At 51.0% G+C, this 13,625-nt stretch overlaps 1 protein-coding gene across 1 annotated transcript in view; it reads right to left on the bottom strand.

Moving 5' to 3' along the window:
• Positions 1-3,803: 3,803 nt before the first annotated feature.
• The window catches only part of Acrbp (acrosin binding protein), a 13,532-nt gene continuing 3,710 nt past the window's right edge, over positions 3,804-13,625 (bottom strand). The window contains exons 5-10 of the mRNA XM_005365226.3: positions 12,488-12,953; positions 11,648-11,780; positions 5,940-6,119; positions 5,653-5,820; positions 4,531-4,614; positions 3,804-4,039 (exon numbers count right to left, since the gene is read on the bottom strand). Of these exons, the coding sequence (XP_005365283.1) occupies positions 3,917-4,039; positions 4,531-4,614; positions 5,653-5,820; positions 5,940-6,119; positions 11,648-11,780; positions 12,488-12,953 (1,154 nt within the window). The 3' untranslated portion in view covers positions 3,804-3,916. The remainder of the gene's footprint in view (positions 4,040-4,530; positions 4,615-5,652; positions 5,821-5,939; positions 6,120-11,647; positions 11,781-12,487; positions 12,954-13,625) is intronic.

Below are 13,625 nucleotides of genomic sequence, written 5' to 3'. Positions count from 1 at the left end.
GGGGGGTGGGGTAGGGGGCACTCAGTGGTAGGACAAGTGCTTAGCTTATAGTCATTCTATCCCAGTATCAAATAACCAAATAAAACACACCTTGGTGACCGGGGAGGGCCGTCTTTCCAGGCCAGATCTTTAGCTAACTTTAATCAGTTCAGCTCAGTGTCTTCCAGGTTAGGACCCGGTCCTGCAGGATGAGTGGGTGTGAGGGGAGCAGATCTCAGAGAGCTCTCCTCAGGGAGCTCGGGGTCAGCATGGAAGCAGGAGCCTAACGATTTAGGGGAGGACCCTAAGGTGGTTCACAGTGGGGCTTCAGGCCTTCGGGTGTGCCAGGCATGTTGGCTGCCTCTTCAGGCCCCCTGTGGAAAGATCTGTCCCCCGGCGGGGGGGAGAGGGGGGGGAGGGCAGCTCCTTTTGCCCTCTTGCCTTATCCAAAAGGGTTCCTCAAAGCCTACGGCTCACCCGTATTCTCCATCCTCACCAATGTCCCCCACTTCTGGTGAGACCCCGCTTGTCACACCCCCATACCTGTGTTCTGCCGCTCTTCCTCTGCCGCTGCCCCAAGACTGCTTCCGCTGACACTCTGACACTCTGGGCTGGGCTGAGCTGTGCCGGTAGGACCTGCTCCTGGGCGGGCCTGACACACCCACCCCACAGATCTCAGTCCATCCAGGCCAGCTCCGTGCACTCTTCTAAACCCACAGAGTGGGAGTGGAGAAAAGCCTTGACCACAGACACCTCAGCAAACGGGTCCGAGACGCGAGTCCCAAGAGCTGATGAAAACCCAGCCCTACCTCTAGTCATCCCGACTATGGCTCACAGACTTGCAGTTTCCGGGAACTCCAGGTGGCACACCCACCCCCATGCCTGATGACTAACACCCTCCCCCCACCCATGCTACTCTCACCTGTCTCCTCCCTGCCTGCTCTCTTCCTCTCTTGGGTCAGGTAGGTGGTTTACTTCATGTGGCTCGTGGTTGCATCTTCCGCTGCCTAGGGCCCACGGGCATGCCAAGTGTTCTCCCTCCATGCCAGCACACACCCAGTTCCTCCTTAGCAGTGGCCCTTCTGGATGCTTCCTCCTCTCCCGCTGCTGTCTCAGGCTGGGAGCTCCTGGAGGCAGGGAGCCTAGGGTGGTTCCTGTCTGCATCTTTGGGCTGAGCATAGTCCCTTGCTACATGATCAAAGGCGGTGTTTTTGGAGGTCTCTGGAAAAGGTATTATGGTTACATGGGTTTGGCAAACACTAGGCCAAAAGCAGCATAAGCATTGTGCTGAATGGGAAGCCAGGATTGACCGACCACTCCAGCTGGCTGAGGGTGCATAAGGAGAGCCTTATTCTAATTGTCTTGTTTCCTTTGTGAGGATTAAATCCAGGGTGGCCCGTGCAGGTCAGCAGACGCTCTTCCACCAAGCCACACCCAGATTTACTATTTTGGGCACATTTCAACTTTCATTTTTGAGACAGGTCTCATTATGTATCTCTGACTAGCTTAGAACTAACTCTGCAGACCAGGCTGGCCTTGAACTCACAGAGATCCTCCTGCCTCTGCTTCCTGGGTGCTGGTGTTATAGAGGTGACCATGACTGGCAATCTCTTGATTTTTTTTTTCTTAAAGAAATTTTATGCTCCAGAAAACCACAATTGGGCACAACCGATGCTGATGTGCCCAGCCCCAGTGGATACACCGACAATACACTTCCTGCACCTAAGGTTCGGGAAACGTCTCCGAAAAGGGGAAAAGGGGCGGAAAGAACCAGAGGAACAGGAAGTCCAATGTGAGAACGTGTCTCTTAGAAAAGACAAGGAAACTTCACCCATGGTACCTCAGCAATATGGCTGCCTAAACAAGGTCTGAACAATGACAACACTAGTACCTGCTGATGTGGAAGGGGGAACGACCACCAGCAGTCCCACATCTAGACAAAGAACTGCTGGCCGCTAATGACGGCTGAGAGAGGGAGAATTAGTCTTTCCCAGGGATGAACCCTTAATTAACTTAACCAATACGAAATGGTCAACCCTGAAACTACATATACACAAGCAACACTAAAGCAGATTGTGTGTGTGTGTGTGTGTGTATGTGTGTGTGTATATGTGTGTGTATGTGTGTATGTGTGTGTATGTGTGTGTGAGTGTGCATATGTGTGTGTGAGAGTGTGCATGTGTGTGTGAGTGTGCATGTGTGTATATGTGTATGTGTGTGTGAGTGTGTGTATGTGTGTGTATGTGTGTGTCTGTGTGTGTATGTGTGTGTGTATATGTGTGTGTCTGTGTGTGTGTGTGTGTAAGAGAGAGAGAGAGAGAGAGAGAGAAACAGTGAAAGAAGAAGAAACCATTAACTTGAGAGGGAGTGAGGAGAGAACGTGGCAGGAATTGGAGAGAGAAGCAGGAAGGGGAGAAATTAAATTTTAAGTAAAATAAAAAATAATTTTTTACATATGTGTATCCTTGAGTGTGCCTATGTGTGCAAGGTACATGCAGGTGCTTGTGAAGGCTGGACGATAGCACTAGACCTTCGGAAATTGGAGTCACCAGACATGGGTGCTGGGAACCAAGTCTGGGATTTCTGTGAGAGCAGGAAGTTTCCTTAACCATTGAGCCTTCTTTTTTTTTTTTTTTCCTCTGATTTTGTTGTTCTGGTGTTTTGAGACAAGGTCTCTCTAATATATAGCTCTGGCTGTCCTGGAACTCGCTTTGTAGGCCAGGCTGAGTTCAAACTCACAGAGATCTGCCTGCCTCTGCCTCCTGAGTGCTGGAAATCAAGGTGTGTGCCACCACCTCCTGGCTTGAGAATGTTTTTATTATGAAGGTGTAGATGTGTGTCTGTGTTTGGGAGATGCATGTAGGCAATATGCAATCATGCCGTGGTACCTGTGTCAACACTGTGGAGTTGGCTCTCTCCTTCCACCTCTTAACATGGGTTCTGGGGATTGAATTTAAGGCACCAGGCCTGTCAGCAAATGCTTTTATTTGCTAAGTAATCTCTCTAGTCCCCCACAATTATCACCCCTTTTTGGAAAACAGGGTCTCATGTAGCCCAAATTGACTCAAACTATGCAGCCACGGATGACCCTGACCACTTCCCATGGATCACCACGCCCGATCGAACCCAGGGCCTTGTCCATGCTAGGCAAGCACTCTGCCAAGGGAGCTACATCCCCAACCCTGAGTTCTGTTTCCTGTTAACTAAAACGCTGCTAATGACGGGTAGCCTATCGAAGAGACGCTACACGTGCTTTCTCCAGCTGCACTGCTTCGTGAGTGTCCAAATTCTTCCAGGCTAGTGCCAAAGTGCCGCTTCAAGGCGCTTCAGCATCGAGACCATCTGGCAAGGCTTGTACGCTTGTGGCTTCTGAGCTCCAGGATGTAGCTTCAGTCTCCTCCCTCCTCATAGAGGGAAGTGCAAGATAAGTCACACTTTCTGGGGTTGATACAATCTCAGGCTTCGGTCTTCAGAATCCCATATTCACATGGGAGCTTGTGGAGCCCAGAGTTTCAGAGACGATGGCCAGCATACCTTCTCGATCCCTGCTGCTTCTCTTGGTGCAGGATGCTTCCTCAGAGCTGTCCCCAGGAGGTTCTCATTCGCAGGTGGAGCCCTCCCAACGGGAGGGAGTCTGGAGGTGGGTGGTGGATTCCTAGGGGATGAGGTGGCAGGTGGCGGTGCTGAGGGCGGGGACCACACTAAATAGAGCACATGGGCTGGAGATAAACACTTTATTCGAAGGTATTCTTCAAGGCACGTGGAGCACCCATCACGGACCTCTCGGGGACTGCTGTCCCAACCCGAGGAGCATGTGAGTAGAAGTCAGGTAAGAGACCTGTGAGGGGCACCTGGACGCCTACTGATAGATGTGGTCCAAGAGCGATGGAGGAAGTGGAAAGGTTGGGCTGGGGCGGGGACAGCACAGACCCCCGGCTCATCCAAAGTGGCCTAGAGCCAAAGTGTTAAATTCTTGGTTCCACCGAAGGATAATCTCCTCGCTTTTAGCCAGGCTCAGCACATTGTAGTTCTCGTTCAACATACATCTCATGCGGAACACCTACAAAAGGATGGTGTGTACGTACGTACGTACATATGTACGTACATGCATACGTACGAGAGCACGACGTGAGGAGCAGGCAGAGCCAGGGCAGGTGGTACAGGGCAGAAAAGGACACAGACAGGGTTTCAATGGTTCACCCTCCTTTAAGACAGAGGAGGCCTAAACTCAGAGAGGAAGTAAGTGCTGTAGGCTACCTACTGAGCAAGGCTGGGAGGCCAGACTGAAACTCAGCATCCAAGGGCTTCCCACTGGGTCCTCCTGGGCCCATCCCTCTTATCTGTACTGGCTCCCCTTGCCTGCTCCTGCCTGAGAGGACCTGGCTCTCTCCAGACTAGGAAGAGAAGGAGGCACTGTCTGGAGGTTTCTGCCTCAGAGAAGCTGACAGGGAGCTGTTTCCACAACCCAGCTCCTGGAAGAGAGGGCTCAGACCAGACCCTCCCAGGAGCACTAAGGGGCTACTAAGGGTCGAGAACAGGGTTGGAACTCACCTTTCGGTTCTGGCTTTTCATCAGGCACTGTTGACTTTTGAAGGAACAGTAGTTTGGATACTGGACATAGTTTGTGTCACAAATCTGAACCGGGAGCCAGGGAGAGGGACAGAGTATCAAAACCCTGACAGGACAGCAGTCTCTAGATTAAGGGTCATGGCAGTCCTGGGTGGGCCAGGGCCCTAGAGAAGCAAGCCGTGTGTAGCTGGGGTATACCCCACCGTGCCTTTTGCCTTCTTCCACCCTCAGTCCTGGGTCCTCAGAAAACAGTCAGAAGGGAAGGGGAACCAGGAGCGTCCTATTGGTCAGCTTCCTGGGGATACAGAAGGAGGTAGCTAGGGGTCCAGCACATGAGTGGTCAAGGGCTTGCTTAGTATACAAAAGTCCTGGGTGCCATGCCTAGCAATGCACATGCGCGCGCGCGCGCGCGCGCGCACGCACACGCACACACACACACACACACACACACACACACACACACACACACACACAGATAAGAGTATAGACCATACGAAGGTGACCCAGTTAATAGTCCAATGATCAGGAGGCCTGAGGGGGAAGGGCACAAGGACCTCTGATGACTGACAGTGATCAACCATTCCCCTGCGGCGCTTGCCTGCTGTCAAACCAAGGAGTGGGCTTGGGACTGGCTCTCAGCCACGATAGGTCATCAACAACTCAGAGGTGGCAGCTTAGGGGGAAGGGGAAATCTGCTGGTATCACTGATGGGGAAAGCACTGGACAAGATGGGAAGAGGGCTTCAGGAGGCGAGTTCCTCGGGGCCGGGCAGAGTCTAGGCTTTCCCTGTGGCCGTGAGTGAACTCTGGCTTGCGGTAGGCCGTGACTTGACCAATGCCACTCAGCAAACCATGGGCAGAGTTGGGGTCAGAACTTCTATCTCTATCTCGCCTCCACGTTTGGAGCTTCCTCACTGCACAGGGTTCCTACTGCTTTTTTGAGTGTGACCCTGATTTACTGGGGGGAGGGTCTGTTAAAGAATGGCAGGAAGCCACTAAGGACCGGGTCTCAGAGCCAGGGCCCCAAGTTCTGGCTTTCCAGAATAAGTTCATAGGGAGAACCAGGAGTGCCTGAGGGGGACAAGGTTGAAGGAAAGTGTCTGACCTTTGTGGGGAGATCCCCTTCCTGGAAGCTAAGGAATTCAGCCCTGAGCCAGTTGGAGACTCGGTAATCTTCGCAGCCCTTCAAGGCAAGCCGGTTACACCAGAAGTCCAAGCTGAGCCCTCCATACATATCTAGCCCGCCAAAGCGGCCTTTTTCTGGGATCTTTGCCTGTGGACATGAGACACATGAGAAGCACAGGCCTCTCTACCCCCAGACCTCCTTCCCATGGTCCCTCCAGCCTTCCCTGCTGCAGGCCTTCCCTGCTGCAGGCCTCCCCGCCGAGGTACCTGGTTGCCGGTGGATATGCTCTGGGCTGAGAGGAAGGGGCTGATGAAGGGTATCTTGTGGGAAGCACCACACTGCTGCCGCAGCACGGTGCTCTCGGAGTGGCACTGCTCCAGCTTCAGGGAGCAGAAGGCACAGAGCGGACAGGCAGGTGTGTGTCGCCGGCCAAGATTGTCACAGACCTGGGACAGGAGTTTGAGTGAGAGGCTGAGTCTTGGCAGGTCACTCTCTCCCCTGAATCAACCCTCCAGAGCTCACAGCATGATGGGCGATGCTTTTTGGCCTAAGGCCTTTTGCTCATCCTTTCTAAGACTCCCTCGGTTCTCTCGGGATGGTTTCCCAGCTCCTAAGTAAACTTCATCTGCAGGTGGAGCCCCCATTTTAATACCAGCTCTGGTTTCTTCCCCAAGCTCCAAATTCTCCTTGCCAAGTAACTCACAGGCATCTGACATGGGGGAAGGGAATCCACCCTTGCTTAAACAAGGATCATAACTCTCCTCTCTGTTCCATTAGTGATTGTGCTAGCAATATTTGCAGAGGTCACAGTGCTGGCCAGCAGAGGTAGGAGTGTCACAAGACTGAGACCTGCCTGAGGTACTTGGCAAGACACTGCCAAAAAAAAAAAAAAGAAAGAAAGAAAGAAAGAAAGAAAGGAAGAAAGAAAGAAAGAAAAAGAAAAAGAAAAAGAAAAGAAAAAAAAACATTCAGGGATTTACCCTCTTGGAAGGCGGAGGTAGGAGGATGAGGAATTTCAAAATCTTCAAGTTCTAGACCAGCTTGGCCTATAGAGATCCTTTCCAGCTTGGCCTACAGAGGTCCTTTCTTTAAAAACAAAACAAACAAAAACCAGCCAGGCATGGTGGCACACGTCTTTAACCCCAGCATCCTGGTGACACTGATAAGTGGATCTCTGAGTTCCGGGCCAACCTGGTCTACATAGTGAGACCAAACACCAAAGGCACGCCATTAATCCCACAAGTACTAACAGATGACACCGGCACTTACTCACGAGGAGAGCGAGGCTCCATGTGGTTAGGAACATTGCTCAGAGTTGGACATGGATCCGGGTCTTTCCATCTCTCAGACCCGCTCTCCATCACATGCCTAGTTCCTTTCAGTGGGATTACCCATCTCCTAGCTGTGCTGGTCCTGAGTGTTCCTCAGCACAACCAGAAACATCTGCTCAGGTGCACCTTCATCCCACCATCACCCAAGGGGCAGCCTGAAACAAGGCGTGGGCTCCTTTTCAGTCCCTGCTCACCCTGCAGCAGCAGGCGAGGGGGACAGAGAACACCCTTCTCTGCAGTGTTAAATGCCTCCAGTAGCAGCAGGACTTTCCACGTTAGTACCCTATCTGTTTGACTTTGTCTTCTGAAACCATGTGCTCAGGAAAATGGACTCTGCTCCCTTATCCAAGCACACTACCCTGAGTCTATGACCTCTGAACTTACGTTTCTAAAAAAAAAAAAAAAAAAATCTCTCTCCAGAACACCCTCTTATAATACTGCTGACTCCATGTAATCCTCCCACGTCAGGCTCAAGTTCCTTCCAGCCAGAGAACGTGTTCATCCTGAGCTCTTCGTGAACTTCTAGGTCCTGCTTGCTGCAGAGCCTTGTGCATACTATTCTCCCTACCAAGAACCCGCCACTGGGCCCCTCCTTGTGCCTTAACTCCCTTCAGGTCTCAGTTTAAACCCCAGTTCCCTGAAGAACATTCTCCGATCACCGCCATGTGCATGTTGGCGACACCAGCTGCTCTCTCAGCATTCTCTCCTCGTCCCCATAACAGTGCTGACCTCCCAATGCCCAGCTAGGCCTGGCACCAGGTGCCTCGGATGTGAAAGCTCTCTCCCACTGAGCACACCCTTTTTCTCCCCAACTGGTTTCCAAGAGAGCAAGCATTGAATCTTCTTTGTATCCTGCTAGCATCCCAAGTGTCAAGCAGACGTTTGGTGCCCAATCAGTGTTAGCCGAAGACACAGAAGAATGAGTGGTAGGCTGGTTCAGTGGTTGTTTGCTGAATTGTAGTGTTTCAAAACCAAGGAACCGTGTGTGGTAGGGTGCACTAGCACACCCAACTACTGCCTACTCCCGAGGCCGAGAGAGCATTACTTGAGCCTCAGACAATACCAACGACAAAAAAGGGACCCTTAAAAGCACATATCTTTCTGGGACTGGACTTGCTAAATGTGGAAGAAATGTGGAACTGGGACCATTTTACAGATTCCCTCAAATGCCGTGGTGGTGATCTTGGTTGTCAACTTGACCAGACTTAACATCAACTAAGAGGCAAGCCTGTGGGCATTTCTGTGAGGGATTTCCTTGACCAGACTCTTTGAAGTGGGGAGAGCTGAAGGGAGGGTGGTAACCCAGATAAAAGGGCGAAGGGAGAAAGCAGATTTCCGTTTTGGCTCCTTGCCTTTGCCTTGCCCACAAGTCCATCTATCCTGTTGCTATCAAAGATGCATTCCTTCACTAATCTCAGAATCTACGTCTTTGGGATTCCAAGGTAGATTGAAGACCAGCTGCTCCCCAGGAACCTTCTTCCCAGGCTTTAGTACCTGGTCAGGACTGCCGAGACATCCAGCCTCGTGGATTGAGCTACCACCAGACTGTTGGACTCTCTAGTGTGAGACAGCTGTGGCTGGACCACTCAGATCATATCATGTAAGCCAATCCAATACATCCCCTTCGGATGTGCTCATTTTCTGGATTCTGTTCGTTGAGAGGACCCTGATACAGACTATGGCACCAGTCCCCAGGATGACAACTATCCCCCTGGTGGCAGGCACCACTGTGGAAACTGCAGTGTGTTTTCCTTACTTGAATACTTATGGAGTTTCCGTTCCTGTCCATGCCTCTGGTGAACTCACCCGTGGACTTACAGAGTGCCTGATCCACCACCATGGTATGCCACAGCTTTGCTTGTAGTTAAGAAACTCACTTCTAAGCCAAGTAAGGGGCCAGTGGGCCCCCGCTCCATGGAATTCACTGGTTCCCACCATCCTGAAGAGAGCTGGCTTGGCAGAATGGTAGAATGGGCTTTTCACTTTTTCAGTTTTGTTTGATGTGTATGGATGCTTGTGTGCATGCATGTCTGTTCACCACGTGTGTGCTTGGTGCTCTTGGAGGCCAAATGAGGGTATCAGATCCCCCTGGAGCTCGAGTTACAGATGGTTGTGAATCACCATACAGGTGTTTAGAAATAAACCTGATTCCTTTGGAAGGGCAACTGGTACCCTTAACCACTGAGCCCATTGCTCCAGCCCTTGGAATGGAATTTTTTTTGGGGGGGGGGGAGTTTTGAGACAGCTCTGGCTGTCCGGGAACTCAGTAGACCAGGCTGACCTCCAACTCACAGAGATCCACCTGCCTCTGCCTCTTGAATGCTGGGATTAAAGGTGTGCGCCACCACTGCCTGGCTTCGAATGGCTTTTTAAGACAGTTACAGCGCCAATCAGATGGGAGCAGCGTAAAGCGCTGGGGTCGTGCTTTCCGGAAGACTGCATATGCTTTGAATCAACCTCCAGTACATACCATGACTTCTTCCATAGCCAGGGTTCAGGGTCTAGGAATCTAGGAGTGGAAACGAGGGCGGTACCACTACTCTCACCTCTAGTGACCTAGGAACTTACTTTCTTCCTGTTCCTTGGACTCTTGGTTCTGCTAGCCAGGAGTTGTGGCTCCATAGCGGAGCACTCCTGCCAGGAGTCACAAACATTGCATTTCATTTTAGTAGACACGCTAAGACACACACACACACACACACACACACACCCCGCTCTGCCACTTTGGGGAACAAGTCCCAAGCTAAGAAAGGAACAGATGTTAGGAGGGTGATTGATCCAGTCCACCAAGGGGAAGCTGAATTCCTTCTTCACAATGGAGATAAGATCATGTCTGAAGTGCGGAAGACATTTTAGGGCTCTGGTTGTCAATCTTCCTTATGCTGAGACCCTTTAATACAGTTCCTCATGTGGTGGTGACCCCTAATCGTAAAATTTTTTGTTGCGACTTCATAACTGTAATTTTGCTCCTGTTACAATTCATAAAGTAAGTATCTGATATGCAATCCCTGCAAGGCCCCGACCCACAGGTTGAGAACTGTGGCTTTAGGGCGTCCTCTTGGTGCTACCATGCCCTGCCCTGCGATCAAGGACAATGGGAAACAACCACCCAATCCAGGCTGGGGGACAGGATCCCAACCCTTCATGGACAGAGGAATGGGTCACCCCTCCATTCAAGGCGCTTTCTGAGGGGAGGAGGCACAGAAAGAGTAGTAGAAGTTTTCAGTACCACCGGCTAAGGCCCTGTGACCAGTCACAGAAATGAGGACTGTAATTGATGTCTTCCCGTCCTGTTTTGTTAAGGACATATTTGTGCATATATACACACATAGTAAGCAGACATTTGTGTTTTCTTTCCTCTATTTCTTTATCATGTAATGCAACATCCATTGAGATAATATTAGTGCTTAGGTGTTGTAAATATATATTATCCTAGGTAAATTATGGGACACTGGAAGACGAAGCATTCCTCAAGGGATTTTGCCACCTCTTCTTAATGTGTTTAGTTATATGCGGGATGGCTAGAGCACATGTAGGCAGAAATATAATCTTGTCGTTTTCATGTGGAGATTAAGCACGACAGAGGCGATTGGGTGTTCACTGACAAGGGCTGAGTTTCTCATGGTTAATCTTGGGTGTCAACTGGACTGGGTGTGAAATCAACTAAAAACAGCCACTGGGAACTCCCGTGAGGGATTTTCTTGACCAGATCATTTGAAGGGGGAAGATTGATTCTAAATTTGGCTGCACCGGGCACTCGTAGGCCGGACAGTAGGGAGAGGGGAGGAGGGAGCTCCGCTTCTGGCCTGCTTGCCTTCATGCTCGCCGGCAAGTCCAGCTACCATGCTGAGGTGGCATTCCTTTACTGATATCAGAACCAGTGTCTTCAGGCTTCCAGTGGAGACGGAAGACCAGCAGGTCTGCAGGAATCCTCAGGCCTCCAGCGCCAGTCTGGAACCGCTGAGTGCGTCAGGCCGCACAGATTAAGCAACTACCAGATTCCGAGCCTCTCCAGCCATTTGTTGGACTACGTAGACTGTATCACGTAAGCAAATCTAATAAATGCCCTTTTAATATACACTCATTCTTTCAGTTCTGTTTCTCTAGAGAATCCTAATACAAATGGTTTCTGTTATGTATCGGTTTTGGTACTGGAGACCGAACCTAGGGTCTTCCGCACGCTAGGCAACTGTTTTACCACTGAGCTTCATCTGAGACTGGGTCTCACTAAGCCGTGTTCATTCTGCTGCCTGTTCCACAGAGTGAACTTGTCACTCTATTGCTTCAGCCTTGTGAGCAGCTGGCACTACAGCCTGCACCACCAGAGTCAACAGGAATACATTCTATGAACCTTCTGGAAGGAAAAAGAGCACAGCTAGGTACTGAAGATGCTGACTAGGACTCAAGGGATGGTTTACAGCCTAACTACTTCAAGGGCTGAAGGATGCATTCAAGCCCAGACTGGCTTCCAGACTAGGTCTTGAACCTTCTTCCTCTGTGGCAGCTGGAGATGTCCTTCCAAGGAATCTCTTTAAGCTACCCCTCATGCTTTCCTTGCCCAGCCCCTCACCCATGGCTCACACAGTACCAGGCCCATGGAATGTCCAGTGGCATGTATCCATTAAATAGCATGGTGGACATACCGAATCCCCGAAGCCAAGGATCTCCTCCTCCATGTAGTTCCAGGCCTTGGCTGTGGGAGTCATGGTGCAGGTATTCTCCATAATGGAATAGCATAGCACCATCATGGTCTCCGTGTGGGGCAGCTGCAGGAGGCTGCAAGAAGACAGTACAGACTGGTGGGGATGGGCTAGAGGGGTGGGGCAGAAAAGCCACATCCTCTCTTCCCCGCCGCCAAGCAGTTGGGCTTTGGTGACAAGCATTCAGCATGCTTAGCAGAGGACCTCCATCCTGCAGCTGGAGAGGACCTTGGACCAACTGCCTACTTTATACAAGTGAGGAACTGAAGTCCAACCTGGAGAAACAGTGGCTGGAGAGATGGCTCAGTGGTGAAGAGCAGTTGCTGCTCTTCCAGAGGACCCAAGTTTGGTCCCCAGCACCCACTCTTGTAGTTCACAACCACCCATTTACTGTAGTCCCAGGGGATCCAACGCCCTCTTCTGACCTCCATGGACACCTGCACGCATGTGCATAACAGACACACATACACACACACACACACACACACACACACACACACACACGTAACAATAAATATTAAAGAACAACAGCAACAACAAAATGGAGAAATAACTTTCTGAAGGCTTTAGTGCTAATCAAGGTCAGAGATAAGACCAGAACCCAGGGTGGGGCTTAAAACAAGGATGGGCACAGAACAGGTGGGACCCCGCCACTGCTAGCTTTGTCTGAAGCCTAAGCAGGTCTGAGAGGGTCTGGAGACCAAAGCTGGTAAGTGGGCTTCGCAATTCCAAAGATGGCAGCAGGGATGGCAGGGCCCATGAAGAAGTCACAATTTCCTGTACCTGCCAGTGCTTGGGCTTCTCCAGGAGTTATCGCTCAGTTCATTCATTGTATCCATTTTTTGGGCTGACCGAATTAGCTCCTGGATGTTCTCCATCATCAGTGGAGGAGAGTCCACTTCTCGGACCCGGGGAGTAAAGGAGGATGAAGGGTTAAAAGACAGCGATTCAGACTGAAACTTGGACTCTGAGTCCGACTGCAGGTTGGACGCTGACTCCAGGCCTTCCTCTGTCCCCTGCCCCTCTTCCTGTTTGGCTTCTTCCTCCTCTTCCTCCTCCTCCTCCTGCTCTTCCTGCTCCTGCACTTCCTCTTGCTTGTGCTCCTGCATTTGCTCCTGCTTGTGCTGCTCCTGGACCTGCTTGCGGCTGCCCAGCTCCTTGCCCCCCAGCGACAGGGAGGACTGCAGCAGCTCCTCCACGTTATTGTTGAGGCGCTCGGGCCACGGCTGGAAGGCCTGGCGCTCCGTGGCTGCAGCAAGGTGTAGAGGAGACCAAGAGAAGAGAAGAGCAAAGATCAGATTTCCTTCCCCTGGAGAAACCACGTTTATCTGTGCCACCACGGCAGTGCGGGGCCTGTAATCTTATCACCCGGGAGGTGGAGACAGGGGAGGACTTCAAGTCTAGCCTCAGCTATAGATGGAATCGAGGCTAGACAAGGCTGGAGACCCTATCTAAAAACAGTATCAGCACAAGTTGTGTGTGTTTGTTTTGTTTTTTAATCAAGAAATGGGGGGGGGGGTGAAATTGGGGCTAGAGGGTAATTGCTAAAGTGCTTGCAAGCATGGAAACCTGAGTTCAACTCTCAGAGGACACATAAAGTCTGGGTATGGGGGGCTGGAGAGATGGCTCAGAGGTTAAGAGCACTGCCTGCCCTTCCTAAGGTCCTGAGTTCAGTTCCCAGCAACCACATGGTGGCTCGCAACCATCTGTAATGAGATCTGGTGCCCTCTTCTGGCCTGCAGGCATACATGCAGACAGAATACCAAGAATACTGTATACATAATAAATAAATAGATTTAAAAAAAAGTCTGGATACGGCAACAAGTGCCTACAGTCTGTGCTGGGAAGGTGTGGACACAAGGATGCTGAGGATTTACAGGCTGTCAGTGAGCTCCAAGCTTCTTTCTATTAATTAATTTTT

The sequence above is a fragment of the Microtus ochrogaster genome, unplaced genomic scaffold (assembly GCF_000317375.1).
Source record: "Microtus ochrogaster isolate Prairie Vole_2 unplaced genomic scaffold, MicOch1.0 UNK1, whole genome shotgun sequence".
NCBI lineage: Eukaryota > Metazoa > Chordata > Mammalia > Rodentia > Cricetidae > Microtus > Microtus ochrogaster.
This window is presented reverse-complemented; position numbering and strand designations above follow the sequence as displayed.